Source organism: Varanus komodoensis, unplaced genomic scaffold (assembly GCF_004798865.1).
Source record: "Varanus komodoensis strain SLA01 unplaced genomic scaffold, ASM479886v1 scaffold35, whole genome shotgun sequence".
In the NCBI taxonomy this organism is placed as follows: domain Eukaryota; kingdom Metazoa; phylum Chordata; class Lepidosauria; order Squamata; family Varanidae; genus Varanus; species Varanus komodoensis.
In genome coordinates, this window is record NW_025335856.1 from 4,514,956 (window position 1) to 4,535,125 (window position 20,170).

The window sequence follows — 20,170 nt, forward strand, 5'->3', positions numbered from 1 at the left end:
TCCTGCCACTAGCAATCAGAAGGCATTGTACAGCCACTCCACCTTTCTTTCCTTTGTTTCTTAATGGATTTTCTACAAAAAAGAGAAATAAGAAAATGGCAGACAAACCCCCAAAGGACGAAGGGGGGGGGGAACAGAGGGGGGCTGGAGAAGAGGGCATCTCCATCCAGGGCTCGCTGGAGGTCACAATGGTTTCAGATTTGGCCTGTTGGCCTGCAGTTCTTCCTCCTGGATTTATGCTCTACAGGCTTCCCAGGAACATCTTGGCTGCTGCTGCTTACCTAAAAGGACATTTGGCCACATCCAGCAGGGCAATTCTTCTTCTTCTGGACAGGCTGGCAAACCCATCAATGCCTCTACGTGCTCAGAGGGTGCCACTTTCAAGGATGACAAGACGAGTCGAAGAGAGACGTGTTTTGCTTTGAATGCTTAATGGCTCCTGCGTGTTATTTCCTTCTCTTTGGATAATCTCACCCTTGCTCTTGTCCCCAAAGTGAAATGCAACCTCTCACCCATCAATGCCCGTCCAAGGCAGTGTGTTTTATTCCAAGCAACGGTGTTACCACCACATTGAACAAGCACCTGCCTGTGCTCAGCAGCGTCTCTTTCACACGTGTGTGTGTGTGTGTGTGTGTGTGTGTGTGGAGACCTCACCGGCTTAGCCCTCCTGCTGTCCAGCCCCACTGAACAGCCAGGGATGCTTTCAAAGGGAGCCCGCAGAAGGTGGCTCCCAAGGAACACCCTCTACCTGTCACCCATTATTCATCCCCAGAGATGAAGAAGCCAGGCTCAGAAGTCAGCTTTGTCAAGTGCCATGTAACTTAATTAGCCAGAGCACAAGCTGCTGTCTCGGCTACAAACGACCCCCAAGCGTATGCCGGCTGTTATTTATTGCTTGCGGTGGCAATGCCATGAGACTAGAGACTCTTAGGCCTCTGTCTGCGAGGGGCAGAACACAGGACCAGTCTTTGGAATGGATCTCTCAGTGAGAAAGATAATCTAGGTTAAGGGCTAGCTACATGGAGAATGTGGAAGAAGCTGAGAAAGAGGGGATGGCAAGGTGACGAAAATACAAGCATGTTTTCATGTAAGCCATCTACTTACACTGCTTCTTGTCTAATTATTATCTGCTTGGTACTGCATGGTGATCTCCACATCATCTGTGTGCTGATCTGCTTAAAATTCACAGTAAAACAGAACATAGGAACCCTCTGAATTTTTATCACCTGAGTGATGAAGGTAGGGCTATCCATGGCTACTGGTCCTGGTAGCTCTGTGCCAGCCTTCCCCAACCTGGTGGCCTTCAGAGGCATCTGGACCACAGCTCCCAGAAGTTCCATCCAGCAGGAAGGAAAGTGTACAGAATATGGGACTTTTCTGCGAAGGGGTGTCTGCAGCATTGCCGAGACCTAAGGCGTCACCTGCCAGGGCTGCCTTGCCCTTGCCCTCGCCCTCGCCCTCATCCTCATGCCTTCAACAGCCACAAGCCATAAGTTTTCCCCACTGCCCACCTCACTTCTAGAATGCAAAAGCCCTAATGAGGAAGCAGATGTATTATCCCTCTGCTGATATCTTGCTTTCTCCTAAGGACTTTGGTAGCACAGAGGTGAGTTAGGTGGTGTGCGGGGAGACTGTGGTCAGGGGCTGGGGAAGGTGCAGGTGGGAGGTAAAAAGAGAAAGACTCCAGGTAAGGGCAAAAAGATAGAGACTTCAGGTGAGGGACACAGGGGAATTACACAAGTTTTCAGCAGCCTATTTCCCCCACAATAAAATCTCCATGGGCATACCGCTCTGTGCTACATATCTTTTACACAGATTTCAATTTAAATTGGATTAATTTTATTGTACTTTAATGCATGCTTCCAGAAAATCCAGATATGATATTTAACAGTGTCTCAGTTCATGTGAAGGTTTACAGAGTGAATGTTTTATAAGTTTGCATAAATATGTGAATTGAAGGAAGGTCTTCCCATTCCATACTAAAAACAACCCCTCCCCCCGCACATAAAATGTTGCCCTAGGGAACCCTCCTCTGGTAATTTTAGGGATGCGGTTTGGGGGTTTTTAAAGCAACACATTTAGGGGACAGGTGTCCCTGAATTCACTTGGAGCTCTGATGGTGATTTTACTGGGAGAGGTAGCATGTGGTTTTAAATAATGTAAGAAAAAAGTAAAAATAAGCTTAACTCAGTCACCAGCAGCAGCCATTCCTACAGGCTGAACTAAGGGGAAGCAGCCCTGCTAAAATAATTGTTTTTCCCCTCTTCCCTCCCCATTTTACCCCCCCCCCATTTGTCTGGGGTGTCTTTTTGAATTGGAAGCCTGCAGGGCAGGGACTGGTTGGTTGAACTGACTGTATTTAAGCCCCTCTGGGAGATGAGATGAGAAGCAGCATAAAACTGCTCCTACAAATAATAAATAAATGTGAACGCTAACCCTTGATGGAAAGCAAATATTTCAGATAGGAAGGCAAGATATTTAACCTCTGAGTCATTGACGCTCCTGAGGGTTGTGAGCTGGTGATTGATGTGGAGCAGAAAATGGAGCTGCAGGTGAACGCTGGCAGGCATGGAGATGGCTTTTGGAACTGCCTGGAATGCAGATATATATATATATAAAATTAAAATTATACCAGATGCTATATCAGTAACTCAGTAAATGTCAAAGAATTTTAGAAAGATATTCCAAAGAAGGGTCATAGAGACTGAAACATTCCAACAAAAAAGCTTGTTCTCATGGAAATGTTTGGCATAATCCAGCAAAGGGGTATGTAAGCTCTCCCAAATTTCTGAAACAGAAGAGATTCAGGAAGGGTCCCGTCTTACTGGTATTGAGGGGATGACTGGTGAGTGACTGGAGATCTTTGTTAGGACTTTGTTGCGGTGTAACAGTGTTTTTGTTTTGGTTCGTTTTGGTTCGTTTTCATTTGTTCTCATTTGTTTCCAAGCAGCCCCTTCTGAGTCAGCTCCCCTGTGCCAGCTATGCCTTTAAAATATTTTTTGGGGGGAAAACTGTGTGGGGCAGTGTTGTCTAGTGGTTGGAGTGTTGTCCTGGGACTCAGGAGTTCCGGGTACTAGTGCACACTTTGCAGCTGTGCTCAGCCTAACCTCCCAGGTTTGTTGTGTGGATAACAAGACAAGGAGGAAGCAGGTTCAGTAAGCTGACTTGGGTTCTTTGTAGGAAAGAAGGGAGGATGCAAATATGGGAAACGGGGAATCGGATGAATGAAAAATGGCACCTGGCAGCAAACCGATCACCTAGTTTTGCTTTCCGCAGCCTGGTTACACCCTCTGTGACATCCAATGCTTGACGTGTTTTCAAAGCCCATGTTGAGCATGTGATTCAGAACGAGGCGAAGGAGAAAGAGGATTGCTGGGATAGTCCCTCAAGATGGTTTCAGTTCTCTTACGCAATGTCACTGGTGATTCATCGGTGAGGTAGGAGGTGATCCTTCTCTCCCCCATCACTGTGATCTGGTCCCTGTTCTGAGGAACATTGGGTCTCTCTTGCAGGAGGGTTTTGACTGCGTGCGTCGCTGGGGCGGCTTCTTCCACTTTTGTTGCAAGAGGAAAAGCGGAGGGGTTGCGTTTCTTGACCTTTCTGCCGATCCTAACCAAGCACAAGGTGGCTCTGCAGCGTGGCTGGATTTGCAGTGGATTTGTGGCACTACGCGGAACTCTTGTTTCAGTGGGTCGCGATTCCACGTTTCATGCCGGACTTTCTCTGTCCTTAAATAAACCCATGGAAAAGCCTGGGAAGCACAGGAGAGGTTCTAGAGGTAGACAACATCATGGGAAAGTCGGCCAACTTCGGTGACAGACTGACCACAGTGCTTAAAATCTGAGATAGCAGGACCATGGGTTGGATGCCCAGGGGAGAGAGAGATTTGGTGATGGGCCCACCCTCTGTGCCAGCAAGGAGGAGGCAGTGACAGAGGCTACTTTGCTTCTCCATCTACCTCTCCAACTCTGCAGCCATTTTTATTTTCTAGGGAGCTTAAAAGAGATGTCCTTTGGACGAGTGTGCTGAGGTCCATTGGATAGCTCCAAGAAAGGGGGAGTTGGAGAGCCAAGCCACTTCCCAAGGTGGGAAAATTGACCTTGGAGAATAGAAAAAGGGGGCTTTCTGGCAGACAGGGGAAACAGGACTGGCAAGGGGATTTACTCTGCCTCCTTCCCTCCCTCTCCAAAGCACCCTTGCTAGGTGGATCGAGTGGAAACACAGGAGATCACAGAGTGGGAAGCAAAGACTGGATAGCTCAGATAACCCAGCAGGGCAGAAGAAGGGTGGACAGCTCTGTGTTCAGGGCTCCCGAGCCGTGAGACGGCACCGTAAAGAGATCAGTCCTGCAGGGCAGATGCTCAGAGGAACACTCTGTGCCAGGCTAACTTCTCTCTACCACAAGTGAGAACAGGGCTTGAGATCTCATGGGATCCAGGAGATTTGTGACATCTCCCTGGCCCAAAATGACATAGCCATTTCTTGCCTCTTTGAAGCCACAGCCCTGGACTTTGGCCCTGGAAGAGGGGAGCTGCTACAGCCCCGGACCTCTCAGGCACTGTTCAGGGGTCCTGGGATTTCTCCGTTGAGTTATCTTCTTTAAATCATAGTTATCTGTTTATTGGAGCTCAGCGTAGATTAATTGGAGCAGCAGAGCAACCTTTAAAGAAAAGAATTACCTGTCACAAATGAAGTAACTCAAAAGTTATTATTTGTAATTGACTTTTTTGCCCTAAAATGCAATTTGTATTAGCCTCACACACAGAAACCCTGTAGGAAGCAAAAATACGCATTTACACTATTCCTGCCTAGAAAATAATAAGCATTTGTCATTGAAATTGACATCTTTTTGCAAATGAGATTGATTTCAAACAGCCTGTAGTTTGTGTTAAGTGGAAAAATGTCCTCCGTGAAAAATGGCAGCTGGGCTTGATGCTGATCAGGCTATTAGCAGATGCAACATCAGGACCAGTCTTCTGCTGAGACGTGCCTTGTGGAGAACTTTCTCAGAAACTTTAGTCAAAGCACTCCAGAACTGCTAGAAAGTCGCTTCCTCATAGACTGAGCTTAGGAACTCTTTTCTTCATTACCTGAATCCCATGAGTATTCATCCAAGTAACGGGACCACCTTCTTTTTCTGAGATGTCATCAAATTGCAGGCTGGCCCTAAATGGTGGGTGGGCTTTACCTGCATGCACTTTCCAACCAACTCAGTCTAGCTCTTCCCAAATCTTTCTCCCCTTCCCTCCTTCTTCGTTCCCCTTCCTCCTCTCCCTTCTTCCTCTCCCCTGCTGCATCTCAGACTCCACCACGGCAGGTGAATTTCCCCATTGATGGAGACAGTGCATAGTCTTTTAGAAACATTCATGTTCTTTTGTTGGGGCTGTGACCACATGTTCATGGCGCTCGATCCAGCCTGTCTCACGGGATTATAAACCGAGATGAATGACTGTGTTGCTGAACATACGATAAAAAGAGAAGCCAGGCACCTGGCCTCTTGGGAAATTATAATAGGATGCATGCATAAAAGACTGTAATGAAATATAAAGTATCACAGGTTTAAAGCCCCAATAAAATGTACTGCTTACAGTTTCTTTGAGTGGAGTGTAATTTTGATCGTTCTGTAGAAGCTCAAATTGTAGAGTCTAGCTGTTATGAAATGTGGCTGTTCTAATTTGATGGATTATTGTACCAACAAAGGACCATTGTCATAGGAACTGCAATTGTATAAAAGTAGAGATCAAATTGACAGTATCTGGGAGTCATCTGGCTGCTTCCTTCCATATATGAGCCATTTATCTGGAAACTAACCTGTCTTTCACTTCTTATGGAGCTCTGTGACCATGGCACATAATTGCTAAATAGTTGCATTTCACTGTTTTGTGTGTTGTCCTTTAGAGTAGTGTGAACCTCATTGTCCTCATTTTGCTGCAATAAAATGTTATTGCAGCACCAGACTACTCAGAGTGGACAAACAAAGCACTACTGAGACTTTGAAGGACAATTGTCCCTTTAATCAATGGCTTCCTGTTTTGCAGGTTGAGCCCATTTTATTGCTCACCATTCAGCACAGCTGAGGTGGGCCAATTCTGGAAGGAGAAAACATTTAATTAACATGGCAGGGGATCGCGGTGAATGAAACTAGTGGGGAAATGTTCTAGGATGGTCAAGGCCATGACAAAGGTCATTGCTCAATAATACTTAAGTTTTGTGTGGAGTAGCCAGTTTATTTTCACTTCCAGTTCGTTCCAGAAGGGCTGTGTCTCAGTAGAACCGAACGTTTAGTGGTGTGGCATGCCCTTAACAAGAATCACTACTAAGGATCAGTGACGGAGTAATTCATGTAATTCCTGTCCCTAACCACAAAGCCCACTTGGTAGTGATGGTAAACTGTGGGTTCCAGTTTGTGCCTTACAGGGTTTTGCAAACAAGACTTGAATTTATACTGAGAAAGATCCATAGTTCTAGTCAGGGAGACAGACAGACATAATGACTCTATATTAAACAAATACCTATGGTGCAATCAATTTAGCCTGGGTAACAAAATTTGCCAGGATAACATGAAAAGTGTTGCTCTGCTCTCTTTTTCCAATAGTCTGTTAATTGCCCTGCCATGTTTTCTGCAAAGAACTCAGCAAGCTAGGATTCTTATAAACTGGCTTCTGTTCAGCATCCATATTTTGAAGTAAAATGGGATCCAGAGGAGTGATTAGCAGACATTAGCATAAGTTATTTCCTAACTGGCTAACAGTTCAAGAATATTTTGTCTACATGCATTGCGTCTGCAGTTTGGAGACCCAAAGGTGGAGGTTTCGAACCACCTTCATAATTCTGGTGGACTCATCCCTCGTTTCCTGGCCATGAAAGTGGAACATGGATTGATACTGGATACTTTCAATGGTTTTCTCAGCAAGAACAGTAGAAACTGAGTTACATATACTGAATTAGGCTACCTGTTCCTCTAAACCCCCATTGACTGCTCCATCTTTCCCCAGCTTGGCACCCACCATATATTTTGGACTGTAACTCCCAGCTTTCCTGGCAATTGCTCATGCTGACTGGGACTGATGGAAGCTGAAGCCCAAACACCTGGAGGGCACCAGCTTGGGAAGGGGTAGTCAGCACTGAGTGACAGAGACTCTTCGGTTTCAGACAGGGGTCTTTCCCAGCCTTACCGGAGATGCTGAAAACCCAACCTGCACACCTAGTAGGATTTTGCCAGTGAGTTATGGTGGTCCATAATGCACCTTGCAACTTTGAAAGCAGTTGTGGATTGCATCGTGTATGTACCTGTGTGTCAAAGAGGTGGGCCTCCCAAAGTTCTGCCTGAGGTGAACCCACCCACCTGCCCAATGCTTTTGCCAGAGAGACTGTGGGTTCCAAAGCAGGCATTCCACCTCGTCTTTGGCATGCTTCCGCCTGACATTTCCCTCACCTGAATTTCTCCTTGTTCTTTAAAGTCCTTTATGACTTGGCTTTCTTTCTGAAGAGGAAATGATGCATTCGGCATCCTCAATGGCCCTACATTTTATTTTCCAATTTTTTCCGAGAGCATTGCATGCATCATTAGCTGCAGTTTTCAGTTTCAGTTAATTCATATCTTCCCACACACACATTATCGATGGAACCATGAGCATTGATAAATTGATGGAGTAATGTCTGGTCGCAATATGTTTTACTGTGGCTCCTTTGATACTTTGCTTTATCTGCTGTTTCTTATTTCATCTGCACCGCCTTCTTCAACAGTGCTTTAGCTTCAGAATATTTATTGTGTTTTTCACTGATCACCATGCTTCACTGCCTTGGGCTGGTAATCTGGCATCTTCTTCTCCCATAACAGCCAAGTGGATGCTTCCAAGCAAGGGTTGCATGTAACTGTGCCCTCCCATAGTGGCCTTATGAAGTTGAACACGGACGAACGTGGAATTTTCTCTTCTCCATGGATCAGCCCAATCCCTTTTTCCTTATTTCTTAATTTATATCCTACCCTTCTCCCCAAAATATTGTCAATAGGAAAAAACCCCTACAGATCCAATATGAAATCTTTGCTAAAATATCGCACAAAAACCAATAAATGGAAAGCACACTTTAAATATAGCAAGAAGGCTTGGAAGGTTCCGAGGCCTTCTCAGCGTTGGCCCACCAGCTTTGGAATGATTTCCCCTCTGAGGCCTACCTGGCAACCACTTTGTCATCCTTTTGGTACCAGGTTAAGGTTGTCTTAAATGTGAAAGTGCAGAACTCGTTTCTTTCGTCCACATTGAAGAACCACCCTCCTGCTTCTTTTCTGGTGAGAGATTTTTGCCAAAGGCAAGCCGCAAACAGGTTCGGTGTTGTTCTTTTTGATATGGGATGTGAATTACAAAGCCGAACATCTCAAGGGCAGAATTAGCCTCATGTAATTCTCATTTTCTGTCGTCCTCCATCTTCCCAATGTGAGAGTATGCCCCAAGCTCCCTTGACAGAAGACTGGAGAGAGAACAATCGGTCTTCCACCAGCTCTGGATCTGGGTAAAATTATCTTTCCAATCCCCCCACCCCACCATGTATTCTGGGCTAGTTCAACCTGTCAGGAGTTACCTGAACAGGTGGAGGGGCAGGCAGAGAACAGCAGTTCTGGGATGGTGCAAGAGCCTCACGTAGCAGGCCTCCTCCCACCGAGTCACAGGCCACCATCTTGAGCCATGGCTGAGCCCCATTCATCACCATTAGGCTGAGAATGAACATCATCAGCTGTCGTGGCAGGAGTATACACGGAGATAACTTTCAGTTCGTTCGGTTCCCGAGCCCGCAGAGCTCAGCTTTAGTCTCTGCAGTTAACAACACCCTTGCTGCACGCAGGCGTCTTCTGAGCATGGATCCCGGACCAGAGACGGCATCAACATTTAATGACAGCTGAGTCAGGCCTTGCTTTTAATTTCAGACAGCAGTCTGTCAGGGGACCCTCTAACGCCGGGAGTATTTTGTTCTAATTTAAGCCATCTTCTGCCTGGGAAGCATCTGGAGGTACTGATGCTCGTATAATGTGCTTTGTCTGTCTTGAAATTTCTCCCTTCCCCTTTTCTTCCTAATTAAATAAAGAAGTTTGTAGCAGGAAACTATAAGGCCAGTGAAGATATGTATCAGCCCATCCGTTAGGACAAGAGAAATGTGGACATTTTATTCCAGTGGTGGCCACCCTTGACCACTCCGAACTGGCTCTCAACACCATCTGTGACCATTTCAAGCTGGCTCTTGCAGAAAGTCAGAATAAAAATAGTCATGATTTTGCCAGCAGAAGTTCAAGAAACTAGATGCAGCCAATGAGTTGTGAGGTGCTCTTTTGAATCTGGGAGAGGACAAGCTCCTAAACCCATCACAGTTGGCCTGCAATTCATCAAAATCTTCTTGGCAGGATTCTATTTCAACTTCTACAGGATGAAGCAGGAGTTGGCAATCTGGCGGCCTGCAGATGTTTTGATCTACAGCTCGTGGCTGCCCCAGCTGTCCACCCAGGATGGTGAATGGTCAGGCATGATAGGAGGTTGCCCAGAGGCAAAACTGAAGCCTCGTGGCTGGCCACAATGAGGAATGGGCTTCCAGCTGTCACACCAGCTTCTCAGCTGCCAGCCAAATGGGGCAAAGGCCCTTAATCGAGGAGCAAACATTCCAGAGTTCTGTTCTCTGAACATCCATGCCACCAAGTGGAACTGTCCTTGGGTTTAAACTTCACCCACTGGAAAGATCGGGGGCTAAAAAGATGCCCAGTTTTGGCAGGATGCAGTTTCATTAACAGCAGGAGTTTAATGAATCAGAACAAACTACCCAGTTGCAATTCATCTGCCAGATTCGGCTTGTATGCTTTTTTAATTAATTTCATATTTTCCAAAAGACATGCTGAGACAGACATTCAGCAGCTGCAAACAGTAGCAAATCCTATGATTCTGGGGGGGCAAGCTTCACAAATTGAGGAGGTGACCTTCCCGCTTTAATACTTATGCAGACATTTTGACCCTGTGGAACAATCATGCCTTGCCAGGAGGATAAAAACCCGGTTCTTTGGCTTATGCGTCCAAAGGCTGGATGAAAGGGTGTGTGTGAGTTCTTTGTGAATGCTCTCAGTGCCTGGATGCTCTTGTTTCTTTGTTACTGGAGCCGATGCTTAAAAATAATAGTCTCTTTTATCTGCACGGTCGCAGGCCTGGCGGGCTTCTGAAATTCATATAAGCCTCCTTCATATACAGGGTCCAAGTAGGATTTCGTGTGACTTGACATCAAGGCTTCCTAACCTGGGAGGGACAGTGGTGGTGCATGTCAGCATCTTAGTTGGGCCATTTATACTTTCCTCTGGATTAAGGATTTTCTGCTTATGCAAACGGGGATCTCATATAGGTCTTTGCACCCAGTTTTGAATCATAGCCGGGACTAGCATTCTATGGAGAAGCTTGGTGGTCTGCCTGCAGTTTCAAGGGGCAGTTCTTAAAGCTGCCCCCCAAGTTGCATATAGACTCTTGGTGCTTTGTGGGAAAAAGTAGAGAATGAAATGACATAGAACTGGGGGCCGAAACAAGGAAGGAGAGAGCCTGGAGGTACCCATGGCTGCATGCAGGCCCAGTGCCAGTGGTGGACGTGGTGGGCACCTCCAAAGACCCACATCCCAGCAGAGACTCACTGGCAAAACCACCTGGCATTGCCCCTCCTCTTCAGCCTTGTAGCCCCCAGTTTAGCTGCCCCCTACAGGTGAAGTACTATCTGCTTTGACTGGCAGAAACTCTCCAAGAGCTCAGGCCGAGACATGGTCCTCCATGCTCCCTGAGGTTCTCTTGGCTGGATACTCCACCTTGGAAGCCTTGCCTTCTGCAGGGCCAGTCCAAGGATGGCATCCGCCCACACAATCCATGTATCCAAAGGACAGAGCTTCTCTCAGCCCAGAACCAAAACCCATTTCAGAGACGCTCTTGGGACTGCCTTTCAGGGCAAGACCAACTGCCTGCCCTTCTACCAGATATCAGTCCAGTTTAGCCTTAGGAGAAGCATTTCAGCCTTTCTGAATGGGGGAAAAAGCATGTGGAAGCCAAAAAACCCACGAAATGGTGTTTGAGAACATGCAGGTAGAGGCAAGGAGAGGGGACCAAGCTTCTGAAGAACCTCAGAAGAACCTTGAGCGGGATCTCTCAAGGCTGGTCTTCAGCCGGGGGTCGAGTTCTGGCCCTCAGCCACATCTCAGTGGTACCTGGACTGGCTGCGGAAGTTTAGGTCAACAGTGGTGCTGGAATGGAGTTGCCATGACACCCGAGTGCAGCATGTGGTACAGCCAGCTCTGTGCTCTCCCCTGTAACTGTCCTTCCCCAGCATCTGCTGCCCTGGCCTGCCTCATGCTGGAGGGCACTCCTCTGTCGACAGCACCCCATTTTCGGCAACCAGAGCCCAGAATCCTACAGCTAGGGGGACCCCCAGTGTGACACCCTCTAAAAAGGAAAGATCAAGGACATGCCAGAAACAGCCAGCAGCTGCATTTTAGAACAGTGATGAATAAAAGAAAGCGGAGTCTGACGTTTTCCTTCCATGCATGTGGCAGCCAAATGCTCACCTCTCTTTTGGAGGCAGACAAACATGGGGCCGTCGCTCAATTTCCCAGCTAAAGCTTCTATGTGAGGTAGTATCATGAACTGGGGGCTACTTCCAAGAAGGCTCCATCATGCATACCCGGGGATTTTTAAACATTTTTAATTGTTATATTATTATTATTATTTATGTATGTATTTATGTATTCTTTGTGAGCCGCCCCGAGGCTTTGTTGTGATGGGGGCAGCATAGAAATGTTTTAAATAAATAAATACCCATGTGCCACACCAAGGCAACGGTGGACACTCAAACAGCAGCTACCCACAAACTCCTGTGCTGCTGGGGTTGTGTGGGAATAGGCCCCAAGGCATTCAGAGCTGTGAAGCTCAACTAGCAGAAAAATGGGTTTCCATCGTTGCCTGGCTTGGGTGCAAATTCTAGAAATCGCTTAAAAAAGCTTTACTTGAGCGAACTGTAAACAGGGCAGCCTGCTTGACCCCTGTGCATTCTTAGAGACGACCAACCTTTGTTTTCTTTTATCGGCCTAACCGGAGATATTCCCACCAGCTGACTCTTTTGCTCCTCCAGCTTTTTACGGCCGCCTTGCACACACGGCCTCTTTCTAAGCTGGTGAAGCTTTTGGCTCTCTCCTGCCAGTTTTATTTGCTACAAACTCTCCGCCGTCGCAGGACGGGGCTGCTGGTGTGCTAAGAGGTACATGCAACACGCCTGTCACACCATGTTTACAAGTGGGGTTATATATCCTGGGTGATAAATGCCCTCCTTATTGTCTCTGTGAGTCTTTCTCCGGCACACAGCCTGGGGATATAAATGGCAGGAGAGTCTGTTCGCGGCCCATTTTCAGAAGTGGTGCAGCTGTAAGTAATACTGATGTGTAGGCAGACAGCACGGTGTGTTTCGGTCCTTTCTTTGAAAAAGAGCAACTCAGAGTCATTAAAAGAGGCCAGTAATCATAAGAATCATATTTAAAATTAAAAGCCTTATCCGAGTTCCACAATGTTGAATTGGAAAGCACTTTTAAATGTTAATGTGCGTTGTAGCAGTGACAGTTCTTGTTCCACGTCAAGAGGGCAACCTCTCCACCTCCGTCTGTGGGGGAGCGGAGTTCTCAGTTGCTTCTGCAGTGTCCTTTTCGCTGAAGCGGCTGCACACTGCCCCACGGTCAGCGTCCAGGACGAGGGCAGCTGCCCAGCAGACAGATGTGCCGGGATCTGGCAGCCAGCATGTGGCACGAGGGTCGGTCCAAAGGCACAGTTAAACAGCCCAAAGGTCAGAGCCAGGAGTTGAGGTACAAGGTGGAGTCGGTTCGGGAAGCAAGCATCGTCCCACAAGTCCGGAGTCAGGGAACTGAGAAGACAAGCCAAGAGAAGCAGGTACCTTACGGGCTGGAGCAAGGCAGCTTTATTCATAGCTTTATTGTATTTATAGCCCGTGGGGTATAAATACAATAAAGAAATAATGAGACCCGGCCTCAGGGGACTTTCCTCGAAGGGTGGGCTGTTCATGATGCCAGAACGTGATACTGGGTCACTTGCTCAGCTGGACCATCTTATAGTTTCCCTGTCACATACAGATTTGCCTGAAGCAACATCTCCTCCTGGGTTAGCCTACATGGACATTAAGATCATCACCTGAGTCCCTTCTCCAGGTGCCCCTGCCAGGTGAGGTGTGGCAGGTGACTACAGGAGCATCCCCGGGTGGTCTCCCATTTGTGGAATGCTCTCCTCGAAGAGACTCACCTGGCACCTTCTTTGTGGTCTGTCCAGGGCTGCGTGGAAAGTTTTTTTATTCACCTGGACATTTTAAACTGTTTAGTGCTTGCATTCTATTCTGCTTATGGTTTGTGTGATTCCATTCATTCTTGCTGAGGTTTTTTTTCTCATTTGCCATTGTTCTTACTCTTTGCTTTAATGTTTGCAGTGTATGAGCAATGTATGATTTACTGTATTGTACACCACCCACAGAACATTAGCTATTGGGTGATTTAACAGCATAGTAACTAAAAAGTACAATCGTATGCATGTTTAGGCAGGGCAAAATCCTACAACTTCCAGTGAGGCTGACTAGGAAATGTTGAACACTGCAGGGCTGTTTTCCTATCTAATCAAGCACAAAATTGACCCCTTAGTAAGAAAATCAATAAATAGGCAGGCAAGGACCTTTTGATCCAGGTTTTATTCAAAGAAACCTTTGGTGTGTAAGGTGATCCGAAGGGCTTTTAAAATTCTGTTATTGTTGTGTATTTAAAGGTGTCTTAATGAATTTATTTTATTTTACTACTGTTCTAATCAAAATTTATTCATTATTGTAAGCCTTTTTTCTTAGGAGAAAGCTGGCGGGCAGGACAAGTAAGTATTTGGCAGTGTGATAAATAACAGTTTGCTATTGCTATGAATAGCTTTGCAGAGCCAAACTCCAGGGTCAGATGGCTTCTGGAGACCATGCCGCATTCTGCTTCCCCCTTTCTCTGTCCCACTGGGCCCTCCTGAGGAAAAGGGGTTGATCTTTCCCATGTTCCCTTTGTGTTTTTTAGAAGGCTGATTTGGCAGTAGCCGGCTTGACCATTACAGCCGAGAGGGAAAAGATGATTGATTTCTCCAAGCCGTTCATGACTCTGGGGATTAGCATTCTCTACCGCGTTCACATGGTAAGGACGGCTTCTACAACCATTTATGCCCTTGCGAGACGCTGCCGTACAAATGCTGTGGTGAGAGAGGAAACAGGTTTATCGATGACTCATGGAAATATTTTTCTTCACTTTATTTAAATGCAGGAATGCCAGAGACAGCTAGAGTAGATCTTTTTCCTGAGCAAAAACATACGTTCTGCTCAAACAGGCTGGCATTAAAGTATTTTTAAAGCATTAATGTTATGGGATGGTACTTACTCGAATTAAACACAAGAATGTAGAAAGCTGTTCTTTCCAAACAATAGAATTAACTCTTTTTTTTGGGGGGGGGGGGATGTAATGAATTGCTTGCTTTATAGCATATTGATGCTACCCTTCCAACAAATGGCATGCAGTGTTTTCTCCCATTTACTTTCATTCACAACAGCCCTGTGAGGTAGTTAAGGCTGAGAGTTTGTGTCTGGACCAATGAACAGAATGAGGATTTGAACCCGACGGGCTCTGGCAGTGCACCAGTTCTTGATGTGTCCGTTGAGAATTCCCTGCAGTCCTAGCGGGTGGCCAGCGGAGGAAACCTTCCAGGAGGCGAGGCGCCTTTCCTTGTGCCCTCGGTTGTGCATAAGACCAGAAGTGGGGCTGTGCACTCTGCAGAATGAAACCTCTGCAAAAGCTCTCTGCTCTTTCCCCAGCAGGGGCGGGGGGAGAGAGGGAAAGCAGGGGTGCCTTTCAGCCCCCAAAAAATCACCCTCAAGGGAGGCTTAGAAAAATGGTGGTTCTCCACCCTGGCCAGGAGCAAACTTCAGGAAAAGAAGGCTATCCGGCTCCAGAGTAGCATTCTTGGAATATTGGTCAATTTGGGATCACAGTCAAGTACAGTGGTGGAGGGGACCGTTCAAAGCACAGGAGCTCCTCACAAGAACCCCCAAAGCTACACCCCCAAGGAGAGCCCCAAAATGCAGGTACCAGTGTTGACCCATATCAAAGGCCAGGGCGAGCACCCTCTTGCCTCAGTGGCCTGCCTGGGGGCTTCTCGGGTCACCTGGATAGCCACAGGGGGAGGTTCACTGCTCAACTTAGAGGGACCTTAGTCTGATCTTATTAGCCAGAGCAGTTTAAAGACAGTCTGTCTCAAAAGTACCAATGCCAGGAGCAAAAAAAAGCAAATCCCAAAGCTGGGCCATTTCTTTCCTGCCCAGCTCGTGGGGGTCCCAGGGGAAACTGGCTATCCACTGCTGGAAGCAGACTGCTGGGATGATTGTCCTTTGGTCAGAACCGGGAGGGCACCGGCTCATGCCTTCCCTCTGCCTCCAGGCATTTAATCGCATATCATGGAGTGTTTATATCCGCCGTTTTAAGAGGCCCCAGTATGTGGCTGTAACTGTCTTTGAGCAGCTTAAGGACACAGGCCTTTGCAAACTGAGACAGAACAAAGGACAACAGGGCATGCTGGGAACTGTAGGCCTTTTTTTTTTTTAACTATATCTGCTTAGGATTGCACCTGATTTTTTAAAAATGTTGCAGAGTTTCGATGAAGTTTTATTGTCTCGAAAGTGGTTTTTGCTTTTTGTGGACTGCCCAAAGAGCTTTGGTTATTAGGCTGTATGGAGACGAAATGAAACCACGTAAGAAGAATGATGCTGGGTGCTTAGCCTAGCGTTTGGCAGATTAGCTGGCAAGTCAGTCAGACGTTTTGGACAATGGCTGTATCTTAGCCCAGCCTGACCATCTGCCCTCCCTACATCCTCTGCAATATCAACAGTACAAAATAGTCCTTGTCAGACTCAAAAGTTGTGATACTAATCCTGTCTTTGCCCCTGGACCATGTTTCACCTAGGTGAGAAAAGATGCCAGAAATTTCCTGGCTCAGGCAAAGGAAATCAATATAAAATAAGCAAGCTTACTTTGAACCGAAAAAGGCAGGCATAAAAAAGAGGGGGCAAAAAGCAAGCGGAAGCTTATAGGCACAGTCTGACTCTCTGTGGGGTCTTGTCGGCTTCTCTTATTTGGATGTAAGTGTGCACATCGATAGAGTTTCGGCCATCGAGGGGCTTTGTGGGCAGGAAAACAGCAGAGGGGCAAGCAAAGCTGCGTCATACGAGTCATTGTCCTTTGGTGCAGCTGCTGCCTGCCTGGGCTGTGGGAAAGCAATGTTTTCTTGCAAGTGCCCTTTCCCGGGCAGGCTGCCAAGGTGGGCAAGCTGAGACAATGAGCCCGAGAGCCCCTGCGTGTACGTCACTGAGGCTCTCATGCCGCCCCATCCTTTGGGCTGCATTTCTTTGCTTCTTGACACACACAAGCAAAATTGGGGTCTCCCATCCCATTTGCTGGTCAATGCCTGAGCAAGCTTCAGCTGCAAGAATAAGCTGGTGTTAGAGAAGGGGCCAGCTGAATGGTGGGGATTTAGTCCTCTCTCTTTGCCTTAACAAAACCTTGAAAGGGCCATGCTTAACTGCTTTCCCTGGGGCAAAACCAACTGAGGATCATTAGTGTTTCCCAAGACTCACAGAGGCTGGAAGAGTCATGCCAAAGGCATCTGGAATAAGCACTACTCTCTGCCCCTGCTTTGCATTTCCGTATGTTCTGTGGGCAACAGGAATCCACTTTTGATTTTCCATCCATGGAACAGCAACATAAACAAAGCACGGAAACAATTACCTCAGATTCCCAGCCTCTGCCCTTGCGATAGCCACGGCTGGTAAAAAGGCAGCCGTCCTCACCAGTGCAAGCAAAGCCTTGGCACCTCTCTTTCTCCGTGGATGCCATGAATGCCAAGAATGAACAAGTAATTAAAATCCACTTAAAACTGTGTTTCCCCTGGAACGTGTCAAATCGAGGATCAGCGAATGAGCTCATCGGGAAGGATGTAGTGCAGCTTAGTCCACTTGTATTCTGAAAGCTCAGGGGCAGTTGTCTTAAGGCTATGCCAATTTCACAACAACCCTGTGAGGTTGGTCATGTCGGTGAGTTCCCTAAGGTCATGAACTAAGAGTTGCCACTGTTCACGGAACTGAACCGGTGCATTTCTCAGTGCAAGGGGTTTTTCTGGGAGCACAAATCCAGGAAACAGTTTCCCTTGCATCCCATGAAAGTACTTGAACCATGAAATAGATAGATGTAGCTTGCATTCTTCAGGATGGGTAGAATATGCATCCATCCACATGTGCCTTGTATTCCCCAGGGCAGGCAAATGTTTCTGAATGTTTTCTGCACAATTGCTGCAAGAACCATAGGCCATGTTGTCTGATCTTCCTCAGTGGAATCTGGGTTTTGGTCGATCAGCCTTTCCCCAACCAGGTGTCCTCCAGATGCATCGAATGAGAATTTCCATCACTGGCCATGCTGGTGGGAATGTTGGGAGCTGCAACCCAACACATCTGGCGTGTACCAGATTGGAAACAGCTGGCATGCGTCTTTTCTTTCCTTCTCTCTTGGCATTCAGGAAGCGTGGAGGACAACGCTCCCCCAGCGAATGCTTTTACTGCTTCTGGAGAAGGCTCTTGCTGCTAAGTCTTAGACATAAGAGCAGGGTGGCAATTAGCTCGTTAAGCCAGTAAATATTTATTTAACAATGGAAGGCATGATAACTAATTAGAATAGTCTTCTTTTAAGAATCTGGTTTGAGCAGCAGCTGAAGTTTGTGCCAGGGCCCCATCTGTCTCTTCCCATCACATTTCAGCATGGAAAACTTCAGCAGACAAGGTGTTAATCTTTGGCTTCCATCAGACATTTCCTAACAAACAGCTACAAATAAATTTCCTGCCTGCCCAGACACCGTCTCCCCATCTCCATCCCCTCCAAGCTCTAATGACATTTTCCATATAACCACAGTTCCCCATCAGTTCTTCCCCTGCCAACTTCCTTCCCTGCCTCCCTACCCATCTTCCACACATCTCTCTTATCGCACATAACTGAATATGGCAGGTTTAAATGGGCCCTTCATTTTTCTCTGTTGTGGTTGTTGTGATTTAATCAAGAATGGATTTCTGACACGGGCTCCACAGGGGTATCTGGTTTTTGAGATGCTGAGAGAGCAATGCACCCACTTTCTTTGCCTCCCCACATTCAAACTTTGGGAATAGGGTAGAGTGGAGGGATTGCATTTAGATCTTAGGCCAGCATGTGAGGCTGCAGTAATATTTTCAACACCAATTCAATGAGATGGAGGATGGTCTAAATGGTTCAAAATGCAAGCATCCTCAGTGTTTGTTGTAACATGCACTACGGCCCTCGTAACCATGCATTTGCTATCCCTTTTGCTCCTGTTTTCGTGGAGCAGATGCTTCTGTTTGCCAAATGCTTTGATTTCTCTGTGGTGCTGGTCTTCCGATCATCTCCCCCTGGTAGGAATGAGTCAACAGAATCTGGGGTGTGAAGAGAGACTGTAGCCATTTGGACTGCCGGTGGCTTTGGACAAGGGGGTCAGATTCTGGAATCTCCCTCATGCAAAAAGCTCCCAGGGAGCAGCAAAGTAGTACAGAGGGGAGAAGACGGAGCTGTCCAGTGCCTTTCCACTGACGTGGGACTTTTTAACAGGACGGGAATGCCTTTTCTATACAATCGAGCATGACGTTGGCGGCCGTACCACCAGCAATCCGAAGGGATGCTGTCCATTTGGGGATTTTTCACCACATTTGACCTGCGTGGATGATATGATTTGATCCATGAGCGGCCCCAGACTTAAGAGCATGCGGTGCGGGATGGCTGGGTTCTGACAGCACGATAAGGTTGTGTGTAGGCTGCTGTTGAACCGCCACGTGTTCCGAGGCCACTTGTGCCAGCAAACCCTGGCTTGTGAACCATGCAGAAGTCGCATTTTGCGAGCCAGTGATAAACAACAGGATTGTTCTTGCTCTCTATCCTTCCTCCCCCGCTTTTTTGCAAAGGGGAGAGGCAAACCCCATCTTCTTCTCGACATACGTAGAACCCATGTAGAAGAAGTGCTTTCATTCCAGTTAAACCATCTTTCGTCGCAGTCAGAGCTGCCCATGGTTTTGATCTAAAGGCTGCTGATTTGGAGTTGTTATCCTGGACAGGCAATCCTTAATTGCACCAGCAGAGAAAACCAGTTTTATCCAGAACACTTCCTCCCTTCTTTGCCAGCTCCTGCAAGTCACTGTGCACTTGGGCTAAATTCTACATCCATTCTTATTTTCCTCCACCTTCACATACACTTTTGCCCACTCAGGAATACCAGGGTTCTATTTTACATGGATCATATTGAGCATTGACATAATGAGACCAGCAACCCATCCCAACAGGGTGCAAGACACTAACCAGAATGGGACTTATCCAGACTGGTTTCCAGTCTTGGGGCCTGACAGGGTGAACATTGGGCGACATAAATCTGTAAATCCTTACTTCCAATGGCCAAAGGACATATAAGGGAGCTTTGTGGGGCTTCGCCCAGACTTCCTCTTGCCCTCCTGAGCTCTTTGTGTCCTAGAACGCCCTCTTTGCTTTATTCAAGCTATTTGCATAGCAGTTAGTCATAAAGGAAGGTTGGGTCCACGCCTTTAGCCAGACACAGTTACACTGTGCAAGAACACCATTGTACCCATTAATCTCCATGAGATTAAAGCCACCATCCTTTGGGCCAATGGGGGAAATGACCCATGGAAACATGAGCCCTATTAGCTTTGGGGCACAAACCATCCTCCAGCTAACATAGGTCAGGGGAAAGCATACTATAGCAGCTCACTGCAACTGTCTCGACTTTCCACATATCTTCAGCTGGAAGCAGGTGTCTCCTCTCCCTGCACCCATGTTCGGTTGGATTTTCCGGGCTATGCTTCTGTTCTTGGAGTGGAAGCAGTGTCGAAATTTTATAAGGTGCTTTGCAAGATATGTGAGTGTACAGAAAGCCCAGTGGGTCACCATACAAGATCTCTTTCCATGTGTCACCAAAGAATAGAAGGCAGTCGCATCATGGAAGCAGTGAGAATGTAGATGGACCGCCTGGTCTCTGCCCAGCACTGG

The 20,170-nt window shown here is 47.1% G+C and overlaps 1 protein-coding gene across 1 annotated transcript in view; it reads left to right on the plus strand.

The window, feature by feature from the left end:
- The window catches only part of GRIK4 (glutamate ionotropic receptor kainate type subunit 4), a 128,402-nt gene that overhangs the window by 89,931 nt on the left and 18,301 nt on the right, over window positions 1–20,170 (plus strand). Inside the window, exon 12 of the mRNA XM_044439488.1 lies at window positions 14,099–14,212. Coding sequence (XP_044295423.1) covers window positions 14,099–14,212 — 114 coding nt within the window. The remainder of the gene's footprint in view (window positions 1–14,098; window positions 14,213–20,170) is intronic.